The sequence below is a fragment of the Aplidium turbinatum genome, chromosome 1, assembly GCF_918807975.1.
Source record: "Aplidium turbinatum chromosome 1, kaAplTurb1.1, whole genome shotgun sequence".
NCBI lineage: Eukaryota > Metazoa > Chordata > Ascidiacea > Aplousobranchia > Polyclinidae > Aplidium > Aplidium turbinatum.
This window is the reverse complement of record NC_137472.1, coordinates 24,717,873-24,745,066: the sequence shown is the minus strand read 5'-3', so window position 1 is coordinate 24,745,066 and position 27,194 is coordinate 24,717,873. Positions and strand designations below refer to the sequence as shown.

The following is a 27,194-nucleotide window of genomic DNA, read 5'->3' as shown; positions in this document are numbered from 1 at the left end:
TTAAAAGGCATGCCTGAAGGTGGACACGAAGATTGGCTTCCTTGCCTTCCTGTCCACTTAATCTAAATCTTCAACCACCGGACCTAAGCCTGGATACGACAAACATTCATGCCCACCACTCAGGGTTGTCGGTATTTTACCCAGCCCATAAAAAAAAACAGAGCATCATATTTGTCCAATTTTTGTCAGAAAATTGAAAAAATGAACCAAAGTACCACAAGGTATATACTTAAAATAAACTTCAAATTAGGACTTGAAAGGAAATTTCCAAGAATAAATTAAAAACACAATGGATATTTCTGTACACAAAAATCAAGTAATGCAACTTTGTACTACACTAAAACTCATTTATGCAAAAAGGCCTCATAGCTACGGAATGGCCCGTTTCGGTGAGTCCGATTCGGTGAGTCCGATTCGGTGAGAGCCCGTTTCGGTGAGAGCCCGTTTCCGTGAGTCCGATTCGTAGCCTAATGAAAATTCGTCATGTCAGTTCAGTTGTTTTTATTTATGATTCGTCATGTCACATCATATTAAAAACACGTCAACATAGCAAAGGTAGAAGCGACAAAACGCAAACGTTAAAACGTGCTTGAATTCAGTGCAGCTCAGTTGTTTTTATTTGTGACCATCATATCAAAAACAATACACGTCAACATAGCAAAGGTTGAGAAAAAGGTAGAAGCGACAAAACGCAAACGTTAAAACGTGCTTGAGAACTAAAAAAATAAATCATGTTTATGTCTATAAGTTAGTACTTTAGGAAATTCAGTTAAGTTGTTTTTATTTATGATTCGTCATGTCACATCATATTAAAAACACGTCAACATAGCAAAGGTAGAAGCGACAAAACGCAAACGTTAAAACGTGCTTGAATTCAGTGCAGCTCAGTTGTTTTTATTTGTGACCATCATATCAAAAACAATACACGTCAACAGGGCTGCGATTTTTTCGTTCTTGTCGAACGACCAAAAATTCTATGCTTGTTTGTCGAATAGTAATATGACGTCACAAGAGTCAGATTATAAGCGTTTGGCCGCGAGTTACCGCACAAGTTGTGTGGTATCAGAGTCACTTACCTTAAGTTTTTAATCGCACGCTGGTTGAGTGATTCCATCTACGACGGCAAAAACATTGCCGTCGCCAAATCAACACACCTTGGATTGCTGCGACAATTGCCGTATGCTTTAATGTTTAATCAAACGCAATTTTATACGCTTCTTCATCGCGTGTCACACGGCGGTAGCCCAGAGCATCACACAAGCTATTTTATGCGCTGACAATGCCCTTGTGAACTGTAAAAAGTTTGCAACCTTATAAATACCGGCTTATTGTTACGCAAAAGTTATTCTTTCATCGAATGCTTATTGTTTACCGGTGTCGTTGCGAATATAAATCATCGTGAAAGAAGATACAGTTAAAAAGTGGAATTTACCTGCTATAGATTATCAAACATAAGGAAAAGTTAGTGTGGTATTTTTCAAAATTTGTAAAGAATTTTATGACGGAAACAAATCGGAATTAGAAAAGCTACGGGGTTAAGTTAAAAAAGTAATACAAAATTGGATAAACGGTTCTTCGGCAGAAAAGAAAAATAATGCTTCTGATCATATGGCATTGCGCGTTCATGAACTGGCAGTTTTGCGTCTTCAAGTATTCCAGTGACGATGCGACAGCTTCATCCTCCCATACAGCGTCTTATGATTCCGATTCTGACAGCTAGTTCTTTATCAAACAGACTCGTGTTTGCTCGCAGTATCTCAATTGTGCCGAAATTATGTTAGTGTAAACATAAATCGAGGCAATCATCTCGCAGTGAGATATTAATTTGTTACGGTACCTGGTTGAACAGTTAACGTTATTTTATGATAATTCAAAGTCGCTAGATGTCGAATTAATGTAAAACAAACGTTAATTTCTTCTTAGGCATTGTTACGCAGGCAGCAAAATTGGTTATTTTTGCATTGACTTCACGTCTGTAGACGTTGAATCAATGTAAAAATGATGATTTTTGCTGTCTGGGTACGCAATGTAACCCGCCAGGAGAATTAAATAGATTTGTGCTGACTCGAACGTTGAATCAACCTAAAATTAACTTACTTTTCCCCCTGAGTTATTTAACGTAACAGCGTGCGTATCGCTACTTTTGGTATTATTGCATCACTACAAATCAAACAGTGCGGTCGTGACTCGTGATAGACTACTCTAGTATATTTTTCGCTTCTCGTTTTTTCGATTCAACGTCTGCAGACATTGAATCAATGTAAAAACGACGGGTTTTGCCAGCTGGGTTGTGTGCTTTTGTGAATGCTAATGCAAAATTGCCCATTACGTAATCACAGAAACCCTTTTAGTGGATGGAAGTCAAGTTGCAACCGTGTTTATCTGTCTACTATTCTTATTCACATTGCAAAACATTTCTGCAATCTTGGAACAACAAGTGCATCAGTCAGACATAAATCCAAACTTGCAAACACGTTGACAATTAAAGTAGGGTACTTCGGTTATTTTATCTATAAAAGAAACCCGTTGTGTCGAATAGCACAAAACGTGTGTGGCGAAATGTTTGATACCAGGCATTGGAAATTCGATCAAAGCATTCTCCCGCAGTGTTCAAAATGGCGGCGCTGACGCCTTGGGAGTTTCTCGTGTAAAGGTGCGTCTACACGACGACTGTTTTCTTGCTTAAGCTAGCAAAACTTCTTGTTTGTTTAAGATAATCGCACTTTGTGCCGCTTACTTTTAAGAAACTGGGCGAGTAAGCGAGTGCCCGAGAAAAAATACGCTCCAGAGCGAAAAACTGGGCGCTTAAGTGAGTTCTCTTGCTTAGAAATCTTTTCGCGGCAAAACCTCAGGTCTACACTCAGTAGTCTGGCTGCTTGTCAAGCAACTAGGAAGTTTGTAGTTGTTGTTTTGTATTTGATGCTTCCAGTGTTCTCTGGCCACGCCTGTTTCTAACTTTTTAATTTCACTAAGGTGTCGGAACACTTCTTTCTGAAGTAAATTGCGCGTTTGCAACCTTATCTTTTTGCAGCATTTTTTACACAAGTTGAGTTCAATTGCTTTTATTTCTGACCATGACCATCACAACAAAAATAACACACGTTAACATTTGAAAGCCATTATTAAATCATTGAATGACTGCAACAACTCAATGTGTCAGCTCACTGCGACTGCCGACTAGTTGTTAAAAAACAGTTGGTTTACTTCTTGCTTTGGCGCGAACTTTTTGAAACGTGACGTCATTGCGGTTGAAATACTCACGTGACCGCGTTCAAGCAAGCAAAATCTTTTTTTGAGATTGTGAGAGTAGACGCAACTAGCTTAAGCAAGAGTTTCTAAGCAAGAACACTTTCTCGTGTAGACGCACCTTAAAGCGTCGCTTTTAGACCTTGCTTTGAAGTACCTGGCGCAAGAAAGTTTACGTAAGTCAGCACTCTTATGATTGCATCACGTGATGCCCCCCCCCGATTGTTCCTCGACCTGACGACATTTAGTCCTCTCTCAGTTTTTTTTTTTTTTATTTTCTTTTTTTTTTTCGTTTTTTTTTTTTTTTGTAAGGCACGGCGTTTGTCGAATAGTGATGGCGCGTGTCGAGTGACCTCGTCACCAAAAAAGGCAAAAATCGCAGCCCTGCACGTCAACATAGCAAAGGTTGAGAAAAAGGTAGAAGCGACAAAACGCGAACGTTAAAACGTGCTTGTGAACTAAAAAAATAAATCATGTTTATGTCTACAAGTTAGTACTTTAGGAAATTCAGTTAAGTTGTTTTTATTTATGATTTGTCATGTCACATCATATTAAAAACACGTCAACATAGCAAAGGTAGAAGCGACAAAACGCAAACGTTAAAACGTGCTTGTGAACTAAAAAAATAAATCATGTTTATGTCTATAAGTTAGTACTTTAGGAAATTCAGTTAAGTTGTTTTTATTTATGATTCGTCATGTCACATCAGATTAAAAACACGTCAACATAGCAAAGGTAGAAGCGACAAAACGCAAACGTTAAAACGTGCTTGTGAACCAAAAAATAAACCATGTTTATGTCTATAAGTTAGTACTTTAGGAAATTCAGTTAAGTTGTTTTTATTTATGATTCGTCATGTCACATCATATTAAAAACACGTCAACATAGCAAAAGTAGAAGTGACAAAACGCAAACGTTAAAACGTGCTTGAATTCAGTGCAGCTCAGTTGTTTTTATTTGTGACCATCATATCAAAAACAATACACGTCAACATAGCAAAGGTTGAGTAAAAGGTAGAAGCGACAAAACGCGAACGTTAAAACGTGCTTGTGAACGAAGTAGGCCTAAGTTATTGATTTAAAAGAAATTTGGCATGGTCGCAACAACTTCAGAAAAATTTAAGATAAGCTTATGAAAGGAAAATAAAAAAAAAGAAGATGTTACAAACCAAACAAATAAATCATGTTTATGTCTATAAGTTAGTAGCCTACTTTTGAATAGTTCAAATCAGGGGTGTGCAACCTTTATTACGGGAGGGCCAGATATAAATAACTGGGTGAAACCGCGGGCCGCACGGTTATTTAATATATGATTTCTAGTTAGTTGCAGGCACAAAAAAGTAGTTTTTTTGTTATTGATGTTATTCTTATGGCATTATTAGGGGTTATCTCCTTGCAGATATAATAAGTTAAGACACATAAATTTCTGAAGAAAACTGTTATTCCAATTTATTATCACATAGTCTTTAAACGAGTTCAGTGAGAAGTTTGCAGCTGGCTTCTTTTCCCGACGCTTTTTCCAAATTTACTTTAATTGAAGTGCTGGCAATTCGAAGTCCATTTTCCAAGTGTTCGTCTGTCAGAACCGATCGATAGGGAGATTTCATGAGGCCCATTTTAGAAAAAAAATATTTCGCACAAATACGTTGAGCCAAAAAGAGCCATTTTTGAAGCAATAGATTTTTTTCAAATGTGGAAAGTCATCTTGGTTGAGATGTTTTCGGTAAAAATCGCCAAAATTCATTTCTAAATACTTTGCTTTCAAATTCGTTTTCTCTTGAAGATCAATCAGTTCAAGCTGGATATCAGATGGTGCTTTGTCAATGTCTGTGTTGAATGGCGAAGAGAATATACCAAACAAATATTCATGAGATTTGAAGTCCTTGAAGAGCCAAAAATTCATACAACAATTTTTCAAATTTAGTTTTCTTCTCAGGATGCATTCCATAGTCTCTCAAAGTTGGAAAGTGGAAAAGATTTCCTATCTGTATGTGAGCTTTCCAAAGTCGTAATTTGTTCATAAAGCCTTTTATGTGACCATACATTTTTACGTTCCAGATAATTAAACACAATGGATTAGCGGTGGCCGCTGGGAGATTGCTAAAATGGTTAACAGAAGGTGCGAAATCTATAACAGGCCTAATCCACTCCACAATGAATTGTTCACACGTACTAAGCTAAATGATAAACACGTTTCACGGGCCGCACGCAATTCAAAATTGGCACATCTTTGCGGGCCGCACAATTTTTCTTTGCGGGCCACATTTGGCCCGCGGGCCGCACGTTGCACACCCCTGGTTCAAATGATTAGTTTGAATCAACAAATGTGTGGCTTACAGCTTGGATTGAAAGGAAATTATCGGGTACCGTAGCCTAGTCATCCCGACCTCCAAAAATTTGTTCCAAGAACCCAGTTAGTCTAACAGTTCATTTTTACTTTGTAGTAACAGAATGAAAAGGCTAACCAAATGTGTGGCCTACAGCTTGGATTGAAAGGAAATTATCGGGTACCGTAGCCTAGTTATCCGGACCAGCAAAAATTTGTTCCAACAACCCAATTAGCCTAACAGTTCATTTTTACATTGTAGTAACAGATAACCAAATGTGTGGCCTATCATTTTAACGTTGCTAAACGTTGAAAACGTGTAGAAAAGGGAACTTTTGCTGACGTTGAAACTGAGAAACATTCACAGAAGCCGTTCGATTTGTTCCAAGAACCCAGATAGCCCAACAGATCATTTTTACATTGATTCAACGTTTGAATACATTGAATCACCTAGTTGGACTATCGTTTTTTTACAATGATTTCATGTCTGAATAGGTTGATTCTACGTAAAAATAAAACTTTTTTACTGACTAGCGTGACGCGCTTGTAAATGCAATGTGTCGTTTCATCGATCAGTGCAACACCGATTAGCGCCAAACTTCAAAGGGCTTTCCGATTGTTTGGTAACAGATTTTTTCAATACCATGGCAACAAGAGGAAGGCGTTACATGACCTGGAATTTCTTAGATTAGTTACTTCGTTAGACTCTCAGTACTCAGTTGATGTTGCTTTATTATGGCAGAGAAATCGATTACTACGCAATGCAAAGGTGAGGTTTTTCTACATGATGGCTATATGTTTCAACTAGAACAATATAGTGCAGACAGGCTGAAGAAATACTGGCGTTGTTCTCGACGTGATGAGAAATGCAAGGCTCGCATCCACACTTGCGCGGCAACAAATCAGGTAATAATGTGATGGTAACTATATTTTGATCATTTGAGAAAATTTTGTGCTAAGAATTATCAAGTACGGTTTCACATTATAATCGCAACCATTGTTTACGCATTGACGCTAACGCTGAATGACGCATTGACGCTGAACCTGGGAATGCACGACTGACTGGCCTACTCTAGTAATTACAACTGCTTTGATAGTGACGTTGCGCTATTACTTATAACACAGGTAGTAAACACTGGCAAGAATCAGCACAATCATGATGTTTGTGCGAAGTCGGTAGAAGTCGCAAAAGCAAAAACCGGCGTTAAAAGGCGGGCAGTTGATACAATGGAGCAACCGGCGCAGCTCATCAATGCGACGATTCAAAATCTAAGCGACGCGGCTTTGGGTGGTCTTCAACGCAATAATCTGAGAAAGATGGTTCATAGGTCAAGGATAAGTGTTCAAGTCGCACCACCAAATCCCTTGACGTTGACGCAGTTGATGATACCACATAGGTACACTACCATTACTTCCTCTATTGGTCACGGTAAGTCTTACACTTTGTTACTGCCCTAGTCTATTCTTATAAGTGTGATTTTACCGGCAATTCTTTTTCATAACTGCTAATCGCACTAATTTGTGTTTTTTTCCTTTGCTTAATTGTGTAGCGATTTGACTTGCCATAGCCAGGCACATGATTTAGGCTACGATCTTATCCTACAGATGAAAAGTTTTTACTGCATGATACTGGACCAAGTCAGGAACGTATTCTTGTCTTTGGTAAAGAGACAAACTTGCAATGGGTAAGAAATTCCTGTGATCCCCCCCACCTTTTTGTGGATGGAACATTCTCCGTTACTCCGTCAATTTATAAAGATGGTCAGGTAACAATTTTGTTTTGCATTGATATAGAATTCCTGTAGCTAACGTGAACTGCCTTCAATGGAAATACAGACGGAATCGGTTAACATTATACCGCTTAAACTTATCAGTAGTTTATTACAATCAAAACCTGAAATCCCAAACCAAATCCTATCTAGTGTTAAGTGAAACAATAGGTTAAGCGTGTACCGCTTGAGAGAATAAGTTGCATAACAGTATCAGAATTTGCTTCTCAGTGAGTGCGAGCGCCGAGCGGTGTTTCTCTGCTCTACATCTATTTTTATAGGCCATGTTTCATACTCAAAACTACACAGCAGGTACGCAGCTAAACATAGAACGCTTGAATCAAAAATTTCAACGTCAAAGTTCGCGTTGTGACGTCACAGTGGTTGGTGACATTAACAGAAGTTCGATTGCCGCAGTTTTCAGAAAAATGCTTTGATCTTAACCCAGTCAGCAAGCTAGTCTTTTTTACATTGATTCAACGTATGCAGATGATAAATCAATGTAAAAAGGACCAGCCTTGCTGCTGGAATATCCAGCACACGATTTCGTCTGTAGGCTACTCAGTAACTCAAGTTCGCACACAGAGAACCAATCATTTCGATGTGGCCATATCAATTCATCGATATTAACTATTTATCTTATTTTTGGCAGTTATAATATACGTGGTTCTTCTGAAAAAGCAAAGTTGGGTTTTCCCACTCCTATATGCTTTGCTACCCAACAAAACACGAAGGACATACACGACATTGTTCAGCGTGATGAAGCAACTCATGCCTTCTCTAAATGTATGTTATTGATACTAAAATGAATAACCAATTAAATAAACCAAACATCGTGCATTCAGTAAAACAATGTGCGATATGCTTTGCAGCCACAAGCAATCTCTATGGATTTCGAATTGGCAGCGTACCAAGCCGCTCGAACAGAATTTCCGGCTGCACAAATCTTTGGGTGCTTATTCCACCTGACGCAAAATATGAAGAGGCATCTACAACGCGTCCCTGGGGCAATGCAACGTTACAGGAGCGACGCCACTTTTGCGCTTCACTGTAAGGCCGTGGTTGCGGTGGCGTTTGTTCCGCAACATAAAGTTCACGAAGCTTTGGTTTGCCTTGAACACAATCTGCCACGGGACGCGATGTTTTTGCTTGACTGGTTGGAAGATACTTACGTTGGTAAGAACTGTGCTTTTCTTGTGTTTAAATCAGCACGATGGAATTTCATTTTTTTGCAGTAGAAAAACTCTGAAAATATGTTGTTGTTTTTTCTTGGGCGCTACCGGGTTGGCCAATGTTACAAGCAATATGTGTAGCCTATTCTTGCATTGCTGCACTACCACAACGATGCAAAAAAAAAAGATTTATGCAAGCTCATGAACCTGACCACAGCCACACACACAGCTTACACATACACCTCCAGCCTGGAGCCGGAGTTGAAAAACAATTTCCGGAGCGTTTCAGCACAAGAAATAAGAAGCACTTTGACGCAAAACCCGAAAGGTTCCTGCTTATGTAGGCTAGTTTGTGTTTGACTTGCAATATTGAAAGGCAAATAAACATTCTCTCTTTCTGATACAGTATTATGTCTTAGTTGTCATTGAAGTTGACCATGTAAATGCTTGCATATGTTCGTAGGTCGTCCGTCTCGTCAATCGAACGTCGGCCGGCCATCTTTCCAGTTCCAATGTGGAATGTCCATGACCGGGTGCTTCATGACCAAGTGAGTGACGTTGGTAAAAATTCTTGAGATTCTTACACACATTTTCATATACCGTATGGCTATGTTCCAATACAAGTCGAGATTTTCAATTTAAAAAGCAAGGGTCGACCTATAAGCTGCACGGCACAAGGTTTTGTCTCCAACTCGATTGGTTTTCATGACTAATTGGCTATTGATCGCTCGCTTTCGATTTTATACAACACAAAGCGTACCGTAGCCTGATCATAAAAAGTGTAACCAGGTTGAATGTAATTTTTCATTCCCTTTAGGACAGAACCAACAATCACGCAGAGGCAGCTCATCGGCGCCTCAAATGCGAGTTGGGCATGGAGCACCCAACACTGTGGAGGCTAATCGACGGCTTTAGGGCAATCCAAAAGTCAAGGGACATGGACCACGCCAGAATGATAGCCGGCCACAGTCCGCCTCGAAAATTAAAAAGGTACAGAGATGCTGATGACCGCATAAAGAAACTTGTTGTGCGCTTTGATGGGCATGGCGATGTTCCACCCCAGTCCATGTGGGACTTCTTGTGTGGTATCAGCCATAATTTTCAAATGGACACATGAGCTTTTATTTTTTTGAACTGTTACTTTTTGTTTGTTTTGTTATTTCACTTTGATTGATTGAATGATTGTATTGAGTTGTTAAACTGGAGATTGGGATTTTCTAATGGTTGAGGATTCGAATATATTCTAAATTTGCATACAGACTGCGACGCAGGATACATGTCAATTTTATTTGAAGTGCTGTTGGAAGTAAAAACATTTCGAACCTGTGGAATGTGGATGTGTCACTTTAATCAATTGCTAAACTCGACTGGTAAAAAGTTGTCAATGAAGAATTTGTTTCATCTCACTTAAATGATATACAGTAGAATTCGCCTATAACGGCTTCGTTTATAGCGTCAATTCGCCTATTACGTCACATTTCGCTCGGTCCCGGCAGAATTCCTATCTTTTACGTACATTGTAGTTCGGCTACAACAGCATCGCCTATAACGTCAATTCGCATCAAGCCATCACCTTCACCACGAACGATCAGTCTTTCAGCGCTGCTGCTTGAAAAATGTCTTCCCTTTATTTTGCTACGTCGTTCTCAGCAGGGACTTTAACTGAATTAACTTTTTTCCCGCGTGAAAAGCTATCACGTGTAAAAAGCAGCTCTTCAGCTGTGTCAAATCCGTGTCAAAACCGAAACAGCTCAAGATCAATGCCTTTTTTGCTAATAAACAATTAACTTCTCTACTACTGTATGTAACAAGCTGTATTGCGCAAATTTCCTGTACCTTTCGCTGTAGGTTATTTTTTTAAACCATTTCTTTGTTTACTGTATTTTCTGCGTGCCTTTTGTCAGTTTGGTGGTAACCTACACAGTAACCCTGATTGGATGATACACCCCTTTCTTTAATCAAATGACAGTTGTGGAATAGTTTGCGGTAGTTCGTCTATAACATCAATTCGGCTATAATGCCAGTTTTTGCAAATCCCCTAGAGGTGCCGTTATAGGCGAATTCTACTGTACATGGCTATCACAATACTAATCAATTTCTGACCTCTGCTGACACAGTTTCTTTTTTTCTTCATAAATTACCATTAAATTGCTCTGGTGGTTGTGATAAAATATCTTCTACATTGCTTATGCAGATTTCAGTATCAGTGCATATCTTTCATCATTTTTTAATATGTGCCTTGTTCGTGGGTATGTGCCAAATGCTTGTCTTAAAACTGAATTAGTTCCAATTGTTAAAACCAAATCTGGTGACGTAAGAGACGTCGCAAACTACAGACCAATAGCTCTTGCTACTGTCATTTCTAAACTATTTGAGCATGTTGTACTTTTTTTACATTAATGACTATCTCACAACAAATGATAATCAATTTAGCTTTAAACGTAAGCATAGCACAGATATGTGCATGTTTGTACTTAAGCAAGCTGTGTCTTCCTATATAAAACGTGGAAGTCCTGTTTTCTCTGTATATTTAGATGCTTCGAAAGCATTTGATATGGTAAACCACAACCTCCTATTCAAGAAACTAATTCAACGAGGAGTACCGATATGCCTTGTTCGTGTAATAGTTTATTGGTATACCCATCAGCGGATGTACATATGATGCGAATTATTGTCTAACTTTATTGTTGCCTCCCTGATGAGGTCCGACTGCCATCGTAAATCTAATTACCGTCTTCATTATAATAGCAGTATGTATGCTGTTACCTAGTCTTGATGGCTGCCATGGCTGAAAGATATCAAAATTTTACTGGTTGGTTGTCCGATCAAAATGAGCTCGCAATTTCATTTTAAATGCTTTTGTGTTGCTGCCGTTTGTATGCATCTTATTTTTGTACTTTCTTTGTGCTGTTTCTTTTGTAATTCGAATGTGGGCATTCCTGTCTGATACAAATAAATAAAAATAAATTTAGTAAATACATGTTTTTGTTTATCATCCGTTGCATTCACTCTTCAAATCGCTTGATCAGACCTGATGTCTTCTGATTGTTTTTATCGTTGTGAATAACGGTACTTTCAAACTCTTCTAACTTTTAACACTACCATTGTATGTAAACTTGTAACAGTAGATTACAAGTAACAGCTTGTAACAACCTATTTAGTGAGATTTTAAACTGATGACATCCAAAGTGACTCTCTGTGACCTTTGTGCATTTGCAGTTTGTGTATTTGTTTGTTGTTTTGTTTTGGATATGGACATTGGACAACCTTGTCTGACACAAATAAATAATAGTAGCCTAATTATGTGAGCAAACAGTTTAATTTAATAGTTCTAAATTTTTTCGCTAAATATCATTTTAATTTATTTATCTTTGTGGGAATGCAAAAGAAACGATATTGTGGAATAAAATACAAAATTCTCTAAATAAGCAAAAGGCGTCGTTGGATTGGGAATTTTCTAATACTAGTTGAGGATTCGAATATCAATTCAATTTTATTTTTCACTGCTGGCGCGAACATGTAGAGAACGATAAAGTAAACCCACGAATTTTACACCAACAAAAAGAGATGACAAAACCAAAAGGTTTAAAGTATGCATCAGTAAAACAGTGTTTGAAAAACATAATCTTACAAATGCAACGTATCCTAGTCAGCAAAAGTTCTCTTTTCTACACGATTTCAACGTTTAGCGACGTTAAAACGACAATTTATGCTGGTCGGGATAACTAGGCTACGGTATGTCAACCTTTAGCGACGTTAAAACTATAGGCCACACATTTGGTTATTTGTTACTACAATGTAAAAATGAACTGTTAGGCTAACTGGGTTGTTGGAACAAATTTTTGCTGGTCCGGATAACTAGGCTACGGTACCCGATAATTTCCTTTCAATCCAAGCTGTAGGCCAAACATTTGGTTAGCCTTTTCATTCTGTTACTACAATGTAAAAATGAACTGTTAGACTAGCTGGGTTCTTGGAACACATCGAAGGGCTTCTGTGAATGTTTCTCAGTTTCAATGTACCGTATCCTAGTCAGCAAAAGTTCCCTTTTCTACACGATTTCAACGTTTAGCGACGTTAAAATGATAGGCCACACATTTGGTTATCTGTTAGGCCTACTACAATGTAAAAATGAACTGTTAGACTAGCTGGGTTCTTGGAACACATCGAAGGGCTTCTGTGAATGTTTCTCAGTTACAATGTATCCTAGTCAGCAAAAGTTCCCTTTTCTACACGATTTCAACGTTTAGCGACGTTAAAATGATAGGCCACACATTTGGTTATCTGTTAGGCCTACTACAATGTAAAAATGAACTGTTAGACTAGCTGGGTTCTTGGAACACATCGAAGGGCTTCTGTGAATGTTTCTCAGTTACAATGTATCCTAGTCAGCAAAAGTTCCCTTTTCCACACGATTTCAACGTTAGGTTTTCAACGTTTAGCGACGTTAAAATGATAGGCCACACATTTGGTTATCTGTTAGGCCTACTACAATGTAAAAATGAACTGTTAGGCTATCTGGGTTGTTGGAACACATCGAAAGGCTTCTGTAAATGTTTCTCAGTTTCAATGTATCCTAGTCAGCAAAAGTTCCCTTTTCTACACGATTTCAACGTTTAGCGACGTTAAAATGATAGGCCACACATTTGGTTATCTGTTAGGCCTACTACAATGTAAAAATGAACTGTTAGGCTAATTGGGTTGTTGGAACAAATTTTTGCTGGTCCGGATAACTAGGCTACGGTACCCGATAATTTCCTTTCAATCCAAGCTGTAGGCCACACATTTGGTTAGCCTTTTCATTCTGTTACTACAATGTAAAAATGAACTGTTAGGCTAACTGGGTTCTTGGAACAAATTTTGGAGGTCGGGATGACTAGGCTACGGTACCCGATAATTTCCTTTCAATCCAAGCTGTAGGCCACACATTTGTTGATCCAAACTAATCATTTTAACTATTCAAAAGTACTAACTTATAGACATAAACATGATTTCTTTGTTTGGTTTGTAACATCTTCTTTTTTTTATTTTCCCTTCATATCTTAAACTTTTCTGAAGTTGTTGCGACCATGCCAAATTTCTTTCAACTCAATAACTTACTTCGGTCACAAGCACGTTTTAACGTTTGCGTTTTGTCGCTTCTACCTTTTTCTCGACCTTTGCTATGTTGACGTGTATTGTTTTTGATATGATGGTCCCAAAAATGAAAACAACTGAGCTGCACTGAATTCAAGCACGTTTTAACGTTTGCGTTTTGTCGCTTCTACCTTTGCTATGTTGACGTGTTTTTAATATGATATGACATGACGAATCATAAATAAAAACAACTTAACTGAATTTCCTAAAGTACTAACTTATAGACATACCATAAACATGATTTATTTTTTTAGTTCACAAGCACGTTTTAACGTTCGCATTTTGTCGCTTCTACCTTTTTCTCAACCTTTGCTATGTTGACGTGTATTGTTTTTGATATGATGGTCACAAATAAAAACAACTGAGCTGCACTGAATTCAAGCACGTTTTAACGTTTGCGTTTTGTCGCTTCTACCTTTGCTATGTTGACGTGTTTTTAATATGATGTGACATGACGAATCATAAATAAAAACAACTCAACTGAACTGACATGACGAATTTTCATTAGGCTACGAATCGGACTCACCGAAACGGGCTCTCACCGAATCGGACTCACCGAATAGTAGCAGACCCTCATAGCTAAACAACCCTAGTGCATTATTTCATTGAGTTATGCCAACATGTACTGTGAGTGAGAGGCACTTCATTGGTAAAAAGTGGGTCTGCTACTATTCGGTGAGTCCGATTCGGTGAGTCCAATTCGGTGAGTCTGATTCGGTGAGTTCCTAACTTCTAACCCCTAACCTTAACTCCTAACCCCTAACCCTAAAACGGCAATGATAATTAGGCTACGGTACCCGATAATTTAAAAAAAAAATTGAAAAAATCCTCCGGTAAGGGATCGGACTCACCGAATCGGACTAACCGAATCGGACTCACCGAATCGGACTCACCGAAACGGGCCATTCCGGTAAAAAGTAGTATTTGAGGTGAAATAAGCATGAATCTACCTTTTTTGCATCGTTTTTAAATTAAACCCAATAAAACCAAAAAAACACGGGTTTTTCTCAACCCTGCCACTACTACAAAAATGCTACTTTGTACACTAATCCTCCATGTATTGTATTTTAGGTGCTGCAGTACATGTCTTTGCAGGTGATGACGAACAATTGCAGGCAATATATTTCTAAACAAAAGACATGCAGGAAACCTTTGGGGCATATCCTGAAATGTTGGTGATTGATGCAACCTATAAACTTAATGCCTTGAAAATGCCATTATATGTCATGCTTAATGTTGATGGCTTAGGTCAAAGTGAAATTGTGTGTCTGTGGCTTGTAGCAACTGAAGACAGACTGACCATCAGCAAGCTATTAAATCAGTTTAAAATGAATAATCCAGCTTGGGAAAAAGTGGAGGTTGTAATGGCGGACAAGGTTATGACAGAGCGGGATGTGATGATGGAAATGTTGCCTTGTGCCGAAATCTTAATTTGCCTTTTTCATACACTCCGCACTTTTCGAAGGGAAATTTCAATCGAAAAATTAGGTATTTCACCTGCCCAAAGGCAATTATCCCTTGTGGTTTTAGGAAAGCTGGCAAATGCCAAAAACGAGTCTGCCTATAATACACTGTATCAGCAATTATTAGAAACAGTTCCAATTGCTGTCATAAAATACTACCAGGATAACTGGCATTCGATTCGGCATCAGTGGATGGACGAACTAACCAACCTAAAAGCAATTTTTTTAAATAGAATCAACAATCGCCTGGAATCCATCAACGGAAAGTCGAAGAGTGTAATAACAAGATATTCAGGAATGACCATGTTTTACAAAGACCTCATGGCATGTATCCGCTCTCTTTCAACTGAGCAAGACCATAGAACGTCGAATGCTCTTCTTAAGGTTTCGTTTGGTGTGGTTTCCAATGCAGCACAACGGCAGTACCGCAAGCTACTAACACCATATGCTACAGTCACGTGCAGCAACAATTTCAGTTAGCAGAAAAGGTAGTCATATTAAAGATTTCAAACCATGAGTCTGCTGTTGTAAAATCTCGCGTCCATGGGGAATTAACAGTGACGACAACAGCATGTACTTGTGGGTTTACATCATCGATGTTGCTACCTTGTCGACATGTGTTGGCGGTTAGAAGACGACTACAGATATCGGAGTATGACCCCAGTCCTTGTTCAAATCGATGGACAATGGGACATTTCCTTACATTAAATCGCTTGACAAGAAAGTCACCTGACAGTGGTCCACCATCCACACTACCAGTTGTTGAGATTTGTAGCAAGCCCCACACCAGATGTGTCTTATCAGAGCAACAAAAGTATCGTCGGGTTCATGATGTGTCCCAGAAGATTGCATTAATAATGTCAGAGCAAGGAATGGATGATTTTAAACACAACTTGGAAAACTTGCGACAGGTCGCAAAATTTCTGCAGGAAGGAAAGAAGTTCCAAATTGTGGATGTTTTGGGTCAAGCCCCACAAGGTACATGTTCAACATTATTTGCAAAATCACAAAAAAATATTCTACTTTTCTTTCAATGATTTGAAGGGATGAGGGTTGTATTTGCTAGTTTCGTGAATCGTGATAAGTTGCTTTGTACTACTCATTGTTATTCATGCACAGTAATTATGCAACATTACAGTTGCTAAGTGATTTTACTTTTGTGTATGACCCGTTTCAGACGCTGACACTTCAAGTACTTCTGCAATACCTCCCAACGTTGATCCTGGCGTTGTCATGCCTACGGACTCTACACAGCCCACACCTCGTGACCCCTTGTCGACAATTGATGCAAGTGCTATCACAATGCGGATACCATCCAATTCTGTTCAGTCGTCACCAAGTATGTGTTATGTCTGAAACATTTTACAGTCATTTCTATATCGTTATTTCTTTGTGCGTTGCATGTTGCTAAGATAGTGGTGTTTTCTATTTGATATCCCTTATGTTCACTAGGCAATGGTGTAACATCCATTAAATTTCCACCGAAAATGGTGAAGCGTGGCCGTCCAAAAGGAGCTGGATTGACGGTCATTGGTCTACCACGCAAGAGACAGAAGAAGAGCTGGCCGATGCCTTTCAGGGTAATGTCGTCTTTACAGAAAGAAACAGGTTTGTTGAATTTAACATTTGCGTGACTTTATCTTGTATAATACTCTATATTTACGAAATAACATTTCAACTTCTGTATTCCTCAATGCGAATATGTATATGTAATGTATGTATACGGTACCTCAATACAGTATATCAGACTAAGTGCTTACGCTTATACATTTTAGCTATACTAAGATGGTTTGTTGATTCGGAAGTGGTGGATGAAGTCTTGCGTCCTTTCAGCGATAGACTGATAGAACACGAAATAGAAACATTGCCTGAAAGAATTCCAATGAAATGCTTGGATGAGAACATCGCCATTGTTTCTGTGCGAAAGTATTTCTCTTTTGATGGTTGGAAGCTGATGGAGAATCTGCTGGCGACTGTGCGGAGTAAAGGCCGTTGGTTGTGTACCTCCTGTGCTATCGACCTCAATACAGACGACAGCATAGTGTGTGATTGCTGTTTGGATTGGCACCATCTGAAATGTCTTGGTAAAGCAAAGCCACCGAAAACCAAGTCTTGGTTTTGCAGACAATGCAACCTCATGGGCAAGTGAGATTGAATCCAGGTGGTTGTGGTCGAAAGTCAATCGTACAAATTTTGGATTTGTTAAGAAATTGTTCTTTTGCTTAGATGCCTTTTTGCTTTATCAATTTCTTAGTTTTCTCATATTCAGTTTTATGTTGTTTGTTTGTTCTTTTCTCGAAGATATAAAATCCCATTTGTAGTACTGTACTATACGTGTTTTTCTACGGAACATGTGTTTGTGATTGTCATATTATTTCTGCACCAATCAAGTAGGAGTTCTTTTTCGTTCCACAATTCCAATTCTTTCCCTGTTAAATTATAGAACTAGTGGAGCTACCACTAGGGGGGTATGTTAAAATACGAATTTTGAGTACAAACTCTGAGTACCCTCCAAAATTATGCCACTGGGAGTGAAAAAACATATTATGAAAAACATTTTGGATTGCCCCTCTGGGAACTCCCCGCTACCGGGGGGTTTTATAAGCGATTGTCAAAATACATAGGATTTGATATCCAAAATTTGAATCGGTTGTCATAGAAGGCTGGGACCAGTCTCAAAAGTTTCGTTTTGAAAAGTTAAGATAGGAATGTAACAGTTTCGAAAGTGTCAGGTGTATGGACAGGCCTATTTTGGCCCAAAACGGCCTATTTGGCCTATCGTGATTGTAAGAAATTCAAAATTTTACCATAATAAGTTTGAAATCGAGATAATTTTTTGTTTAAAACGTTATGATTCGAATTAATACTTTCAAATGAAACATATGCAATATGCATGTCTAGTTGTAGAAAATTGATTGATTATGTGACGTCATTACATTTAAAATCAGAGACGTTTTGGGTAACGTCGTAAAAATTGAAATATAGGCATGCAGATACTCAGATAGTCATTAAAGCATTTTCAATTTTCTTGCCCATGTTTGCTCTTTTGAAATATAAATAATTAAATATATGTACGACTTGTACGTGTCAGTTACCAATGCGATGTATTATATATAATATATTCAGTATAGCCTACTGTATATATACTGATAAAATAATAAGAACAGGATGCTATGTAATGCTAAATGATAGTTTGTTTGTGCATTTGCAGTTTGTGTATTTCATTGTTTTGGATATGGACAGCTTTGTCTGACGCAAATAAATAATAATAGTAGTTATGTTTCAAAGGTCCAATGTTATGGAAGTATTGTGTAGTTCCAGATATCAAATTAGTTAGTGTTTTTTATTATCTTTTCATTGAGCTTCATATTCATTCATTAGTTGAACTGTTTCATTTGAAACACAGCATTTGATTCCGGCAGATCTGACATACGACACAAGTCGACACATCCAAGCTATTATGAATGATCTAATAAGTATCAGTAACAAGAAGTGGGTCTGCTACTATTCGGTGAGTCCGATTCGGTGAGTTCCTAACCTATAACCCCCAACCCTAAAATGGCAATGATAATTAGGCTACGATACCCGATAATTTAAAAAAAAAAATTGAAAAAATCACCAAATAGGGATCGGACTCAAAACGGACTCGCCGAAACAGGACATTTCGACAAGAAGTTCAGGATTTTCAGGAGAAATCCATATTTCTCCATCTCTACTGTTGCCAACCTTTTTGAAGTATGTAAGTAGTAAGGCATCATCATTCACAACTTCAACAATGTTTGCAAGGTACCAGTGTTATTCGCTTTCTTCAATACAGATGGCAGCTACGAACTCACCAACTTGATAGGCTGGTGCTGCAAAATCAGATTCCTGGTCATTTGATGTGGAGCTTGAATTTGCCTCTGTAAGCAAATGCATAGCAGAAAGCCCACTTTGGAGGTCTGACATTGTTATAGTTGCACATGAACGTGAATTATCTAACTAGCTGATAAGGTTGTTGGCATAGTCTTCAAATCTGGAATTTTTATAGTCTCGTTTCAGTCGGAATATTAAAGCACTTGATTTTAGGGAGAAACATGTCTTCTTTGGGTAGCGAACTTCAGAGCAAAGTCTTTTGTTCTTTATGTGATCTGTTACAGCATCACTTTGAAGGTAAGCACTCACTCCCTCAGAAATGGTAAAAGGCCCTGGTGGATTTTGTGCTTTCAGGAAATCTAAATCAGCAAGTTTACTTTGCTCTGCTCTGATATTGAGAGCTTCTTTTTCAGAGTAACCTTTTTCTTCATAAGCTTTCATGTTTTCATTCCATTGCAGTCTGATTTCTTTGCTGTCTTGTACTGGCTTTTCCCATTTCTTTTTGTCAATCTTCTGAATATTTTCAAGTAAATCCGTGCTTTTATTGAGAACTACACTTCTGGAGACTGTATCAAGATTTCTTTTACCATAAATATCTATCTTGTAGTTCACTAATCCGACACTACGTTCTTCACCCAGGTTGTGAACTGGCAGATTATCCAGTTTCTATAGGACATCATCACTTGCCGATCCAATTTTCAACAGCGATCCTGTGTCCTCATTTGCAGCAGGACCAAAACCAAACAGAGACACTTTTTGAGTTGCCAAACCTTTTGCAAAAGATTGAAGGAATAGAGCAAGCATTCAAGCAAGCTCTTAACTTCGTTACAGTGTTCTTGCATGCAAACATCGATCGAGCTGAGAATTGTTGGTGTAGGACTTTAGGTAATGTCGATTTGAACATATCAATTGACAAAAAAGAAGTAACACACTCTGGTGTTTGCAGGAAATGATGTGCCTGAAGCATAGTCAAGTCGGGCGTATATGACTCATGCAAAAATATTGCAACCATATCATAGCTTATTAATCAAAAATTTTAGCCCCATTTCCAAATCATTAAGGCCAATTATTGCCAAATTTTCGATTTTGTACCATCGCAGTAGGCTAAATGGGTCATTTTGGGCCAAAATGGGCTTGTGCGGGCCAAACTATACACCTGACACTTCTGAAACTGACACATTCCTATCTTAACTTTTTAAGACGAAACTTTTGAGACTAGTCCGAGCTTTCTATGACCAACGGTTCAAAAGTTAGGTATCAAATCTCACGCATTTTGGAAATCGCTCATTAGACCCACCGGTAGCGAGGAGTTCCCGGAGGGGCAACCCAAAAATTTTTTCATAAAATATTTTTTTGCACCCAGTGGCACAATTTTGGGGGGTACTGAGATTATTAATTTTAACATACCCCCCTACTACCACGTGACCCAAAAGTCTAAAATATGCCAGAACGATATGATATGCTGAAAATATACTAATAGTAGCAACAGAAAAGCCCATTCTGGTTTTATATATTTGTAGTAGTATCGTATGTATTTCAAAGGCAGTAGTATAGAGTAACAATAGCCTGAGGATTTGCTGGACAGGCTGAAAATGCACGATTTGCCTTGTATTTGCAAACCATAACTTTAAATGCATTTTACTCAAAATGACATTTTTTGCAGTAAATGTTTATTTCTCATTTGTTTATTTCTTATCTGAATCGGCTAAAAATTGGAATGCATGCTGGTACAATGGTATTACATCAAACTATGAGAGCATTTTTAAAATTTTATTTGTTGACCATTTTATTGAAAAAAATGAGTATAAATATTTTTGCACACAAGTAATTTTCAAAAATTTTTTTTTTAGGAAAGTGACATTTTATAGAAAAAAGCTCTCCTAGGTATTTGCACATAAGGTAGATCTAGCACTTCATAACATTTCTTAATTCTTATTGCTACATGGTGTTGGTAGTGAGAAACAGTATTTTGTATTAGCATGTCAAAAAATAATTATTGAAATATTGTCTGTGTTTGAAAGAAGCTCATTGCATCAAATTAAACTAATATATGGTATGTGGGGGTTCCCACAATAGTTAGCTTATCTGAGGCAAGCTTTTCAGCCATCAGCAAATATTGGGATTTCATTAGAGGTGTCCCCTTAAGCATGAAAGTCACCCATGAACAGGAGGACGTCTCTTGAGCCACATCTAGCTTTGGCCTCTTGAAATTCATCATAAAATGTTGCACTGTCCAGTTCTATGGAACTTTCTGTTGATGCATAGACTGGTATTATGTTGTAAGTTGTCTTCCAGTTTAAACAATATAAAACGATCAGATATTGCCTTATACCCATGGTAACATTTGGATGATTCTTTCTCTGTTATTATGCCAACACTCTGTTCGTATTTGTTGCTTCATGACCAGGTGACTTTGAAACCTTCCGTGAATTTAATCTTCGTGTGTCCATCTCTGCTTTTCCCAAGTTGTCAATGTTTATTTTTCGAATGCCATTGTCTAATTTTTCCTTCTGATATAAACTCTGTACATTCTATGTTGCGATTTTTATTGTACGAGCTTGTTGCCTTTCAGTGGAAGATTGACAACCGGAGAGGGGCTGGTGGGTGTTAACGTAACCCATACGGGGTGAGGGCCTGAGGGGGTTACATCAGGAACCGATTTACGCTATTACGTTTGCATTTTTGTATTTTTCTATGCATAAATATTTCAATAAATGTGATTTTGCAGAATGGTTTGCCATTGCCTTTACCTGTAGCTCTCTGCAGTTAGCCAGCAAAACTGTTTCCATTCATCATCACGTGGAAGTTGCAGTAGGACTTGATAAATTGTTATAAACAAGAATAGCCCCCGTGAGAGAAACAAAAAGTTAGGTTATGACACAATCAGGATGGCAGCGAAAGACCACAAGCGGTCATCTAGTCAGCCACCACCCCAAATAAAATACGGTATTTCGATCAACAAAACAGCTGTCATTGCATCAAGACGTGTTCCCCTCATGACCATCAGCACTCTTGATAGCGCACCATGGCCGATCTTTATAGCAACTGTCCATACAAATCTTAAATATATCAGCTAAAGCTATGTGGGCTAATAAAGCTATAGTCTAAATATATGTTGTTTATTGTTTGTAACATTTTTTTTATTTTCCCTTTATATCTTAAATTTTTCTGAAGGTGTTGCAGCCTTGCCAAATTTCTTACAACTCAATAGCTTAGGCCTACTTCGGTCACAAGCACGTTTTAACGTTCGCGTTTTGTCGCTTCTACCTTTTTCTCGACCTTTGCTATGTTGACGTATTGTTTTTGATATGATGGTCAGAAATAAAAAAACAACTGAACTGCCACCATGTTTGCTTTATACCATGTTATCAGATGTTTTTAAAATTTCCACCCCAATTGCTAATAAAAACTAGCGCAAAATTGGAGAATGTAGGCAAAGTAAAGTTTTCAAAATCGTGAGGTAAAAGTGCTATTTATTCCCAAAAGTCGGTTCGAAATGAAGCGAAACATTCAAATCAAAATCCGCGACAGATCAGGCTAACTGTGAGTTTTATCGCCCAAAAGTCGGTTCGAAATGAAGCCAAACATCAAAATCCGCGACAGATCAGGCCAACTGTGAGATCCAAAAAAAATTATTCCCAAAAGTCGGTTCGAAAAACAAGTATAAAAGGACAAAAGCAGGGGTGGCCAATCAGTTAGAGACTAGGAGCCTCATTCCTTACTGTGTTAACCGCAAAGAGCCACATCATACACATTGGCAGTAGCGTAGCCAGGAATTTAGAAAAAAAGGGGGGGGGGGTTTGACGGCCGGTTTACGAAGCCCGACGGCGTCTTTGCCAAAGGTGATACACAGCGGCGGGGGGCCTCCCCAGGAGATTTTTGAAAAATTACTTTGAATTTGGTGCATTCTGAGAACATTTTCAACAAAAATGTGGGTATAAATATTCCTGTAAAATGGTGCTGTCTGGTGGCATAGCAAATGGATAAGATCTTGTTTTCTTGGGCATTTTTCGATAATAAAGCCAAGTCTCTATGTTTTCTTGTTGCTAATGCCTAAAAAACACAAATACAATATGAACGAAAGAGCCGCATAATACCGGGCAAAGAGCCGCATGCGGCTCGCGAGCCGCGGGTTGGCCAGGCCTGGACTATAGCAAATTAGTTTTAATTCACTCAAGTGGTGGCATATGGCACCACTGGCTGGCTTAGAGGGTGAGCGCAGTCTGACTCGGCGTCACATTACGAGTATTAAACAAGTATAGAACATGTATTGAACAATGGTGAACATGGTTTCATCTGGTCAGGTTACAATATACGAGAAATATTGATTATTATGCATTTTGAAGAGTAAACTTTTAAAAAAGCCAAATTAAAGGCCAAATCTAGAAAAAAGGCCAAGTCTGGCAACCCTGATTCAGGCCAACCGCGCGCTGGAAAAACTGCGCATGCGCAAATTTACGCATGACGGAGCTTGCGTACATACATGCCTGAGCGCTTATCGAGGTCAAACGTCTCGCTCGAGAAAACTTGTAAATATAGCCTGTGAGGTTATATTTGCTATACTTACACTATTACAGTGTAAACATAGCCACAGCCAAATCAAAAATAACAATGGTCCAAGGATTGAACCTTGTGGTACACCACTCTTGACTTCCAGAAAATTTGATCTTGTACTACCTATTTTACACACTGAAACCTGTTTGTTACATACGAAGTTAATATGTTATTGTTATGATTTTTTCCTCTAAAACCGTAATGACCAAGCTTTTTCAAAAGTATGTTATGGTCAACTGTGTCATAGGCGCCTAACTATTTTTTTGGCCGTGGGGGCGAAAGCGTGTTTCATCAGCAGCAACGTAAATTCAGCAAAATGTCACGCAGATGGATGACGTAATTATGTCGTCACACTCGGAGTTATCGCTACGTTCGACCTACCGTTAATTATTATAAACAAAACTCGACCAAAACACATGCTATGTGTCTGCGTTGGCTAGCGGTTGATGGACTTCGACTCTTTAAGCTAAGCATAACATAAAGTTTAGCAACGAACTAGATTTATTAGCATGAAACAAGAGACGAAAAGGTTTACTAAAAGGTATTGTCTGTAAATGAAATGAAAATACTAACTTGATCATACGCTTGAAAATGTACCAGTTGAAAGCAAAATCATTCATGTTTACATTAATTCAACAGCACGTCACATTGAATAAATTTAAAAGTTGCTGACACCGTAAACAGCCCTTGAAAAATACTTACGGAGAGACGTTTGATTAAGTTTTCGACTTGACATTGCTCCCTTTTCACTACAATATCGCAACTTATGGCTGACCAGCTTTCAAGTTTCAATTCGCTGTGATACGCCCGTGTTGCAGATGAAACAAAAGATGCGCATATTCCTCGCCTTTGATCGAGTTTCTATGGCAACGGTCGTGTGTGCGCCATGCAGTTTGTGCGAGTCCATTGTTGCGTTGATTATGCCGCGTGTGCGCAATGCGGTTTGTACCAGCCCTTGTTGCGTTGGTTAGTGGTTACCTCGGGCCCAGACTTCAGACAGCGATTCACTGCAGTGCAGAGGTTTCGACTTTCGAAAGTGACATCAAGTCTGTTTGCAAGCGCATTAAGCTAAACGCATTAAGCTAAACGCACGCTGCGTCAACGTAGCAAATTATGTTGTTTTTGGGTGCACTCAACATCTGATGACATTGAATCGACGCAAAATGGTAAATTTTTGCTATTTCTTAGGCAGCAAAATCAGTCATTTTACATTGATTCAACGTCTGCAGACGTTGAATCAATGTAAAAATGACAGATTTTTTTGTCTGGGGTGGGGTTGTAGCATCGCTACTCGTTCTAGTGATTATTTATCGCGAAACTGTTGCGGTTTACATTTAAAAATGTTTTCCTGCTGCCGATCGCTAGTTCATCTATTTTTCTATTGTTTTATGTATCAATGCAGCATAAAAAGTTGCTCCCATGCAGAAATATGCGTGGGGGCCTGGCCCCCACGGGTTAGGCGCTTATGAACTGTGTCAATGAGAGGAATGTGAGAGGAATAAAATAAGCCAATAAAAAAATTACATGGTTCCAATGCATGTTCGAATTAGAATGAAATGACCCTAGTGCAATTCGCTATTACCACAGTCCACAGCAAACTCGCAGCATCAGGTTAAAACAGGTCGTTAAAATCTACATTGTGAAGCAAGCAACGATCATGCTGGTAAAAGCATAACTCAATCAATTCCATTTATCGCAAAGTTTTTGAACATACGATATGCACATAGGCGTCGATTTTTTCTTAGAAGAGAGGAATTCTGGGTGGGCAAGAGTTTTCAAACAGATTTCATTGAATGTGTATGTTTGCAAATTCGCAATGGTTCAGTCTTCGAAATGAGCATATTTTTACTTAGGCAAAAACGTTGCCCAGGCCAAACGGCAAAATTTGAAATTACCTCGGCAGTTACTGTGAATATTTAGTAGGAAAAGATTGTAGGTACTAAAACATGTAAAATGAGAAGAGAAAAATATACTAGAGTAGTCTATTACGAACGCATTGTTTGATTTGTTGTGATGTAATAATACCAAAAGTAGCGATAAAGCGAGCAACAAGATGCGCACGCTGTTACGGTAATTCACGTTAAAAAACTCACGGGGAGGGGAAAGTAAGTTAATTTTGGGTTGATTCAACGTTCGAGTCAGCACAAATCGATTTAATTTTTCCGGCGGGTTATATTGCGTAACAACAAAGCCCAATAACAAATTTACGTTTGTTTTACACTAATTCGACATGTAGCGACGTTGAATTATCATAAAATAACGTTAATTGCTCAACCAGGTACAGGTAACATATTAATAGCTCCCTGCGAGAAGATCGCCTCGATTTATGTAAGCTTATAAGCCAACATAATTTCGGCACAATTGGGACACTGCGAGCAACACAAAGTCTGTTTGATGAACTAGTCAGAATCGGTATCATCAGATGCTGTATCAGCTGGACGAGATTACGGAAAGCGAGGCGCAACAAGGAGTAGATGCTTACAATAATTTGACGCCTACTGGAGTTAAATCAATGCAAATAGGGTGATATTTTTATAAAAGAATCTCCCAGCTGGGCACAAATCTCCCAACTAAACAAACTTTTTTATGTTTTCCGTTGCGACCTAAAAAGCGCGTGACTCGTGACCTGTTATCTTTAAAGTGGCACCTTTGGATTTGCCGGATTTTGATTAGCAAAAGCGATTGTTTTAGTACGTCTTTAGTTTGTATCGGTTATTTTATTGTCATGTTCATTATGATGTCATATTCACATTCCCTTACGCTGACCGGGAACTGAAGTTTCATTGTGACGTAACGAAAGTGAGACCATTCGGAGAAAAAATCAAATTGCCGACACAAATTCAGAGAAAAAATTAAACGTGGCTTTCCATCAGGAATTGCCAGCTGTGGCAGTTGCCGTAGCAACAACAATACAGTGAGTACCGCTTTTTTTCCACGCAGCGTTGTTGCGGAATTGCTTTGTTCTGTCGGATACCTAGCGAGAGACATAGCGTAAAACAAGAAGTTGCGCTGCAGTTGGTTGGATAGTCCAGCGTTTAAGAAAAACGGAAATAATTGTAACGAACACTTCATAAGCGTCATGAAAACAGGATGGGCGAAACATATTTTGCCCACCCTCGTTTCACGGCAGGGTGGGCGTCGCCCACCCGGCCCACCCTATTTCGACGCCTGTGGATATGCAATATTAATAAATTTATCTTACAACTTAATCATCCATTCTCCTGTGAGACAATCCCTCCAATTATCTTCAGTCAAAATAATGATCTTATTTCTTGCCAACACTGCTTGTTTTCCAACAGCAAAATGTAACAATAACAGAAAGCACCAAATAAATTTTGACATTCCTTATGTATGGTAATAACCTTAAAACCTAACAAAATAAGCAAATATTTCAAAAAACACAACTATTGCACTATGCCAGGGGTCACCAAACTACGGCCCGCAAACTGATTTCATCCGGCCACCACCTCTTGCAGAAATAATAGCTGCACTACAACTTTTGAGGAAAAAAGTTACCTAACTTTTGTAAAGGACTGACGTTGCTGATTATCATTAGGCCACCACAAATGGGGAAAGCCTAGGCCAAATTTGGAAAGATGTAAGCTAATGTTTTTTCAAGAGCAGGATCCCCGTAGTGTATCACAGCAGGGGATAACTTTTCCAGCAACCATTCA

At 38.5% G+C, this 27,194-nt stretch overlaps 1 protein-coding gene across 2 annotated transcripts in view; it reads right to left on the bottom strand.

The window, feature by feature from the left end:
- The window catches only part of LOC145771048 (thioredoxin-related transmembrane protein 1-like), a 167,803-nt gene extending 140,917 nt beyond the window's left edge, over positions 1 to 26,886 (bottom strand). For both annotated transcript variants that reach the window (XM_082582794.1, XM_082582797.1), the window contains exon 1: positions 26,723 to 26,886. In XM_082582794.1, coding sequence (XP_082438920.1) covers positions 26,723 to 26,862 — 140 coding nt within the window. In that variant the 5' untranslated portion in view covers positions 26,863 to 26,886. The remainder of the gene's footprint in view (positions 1 to 26,722) is intronic.
- Between the last annotated feature and the right edge of the window lie 308 nt (positions 26,887 to 27,194).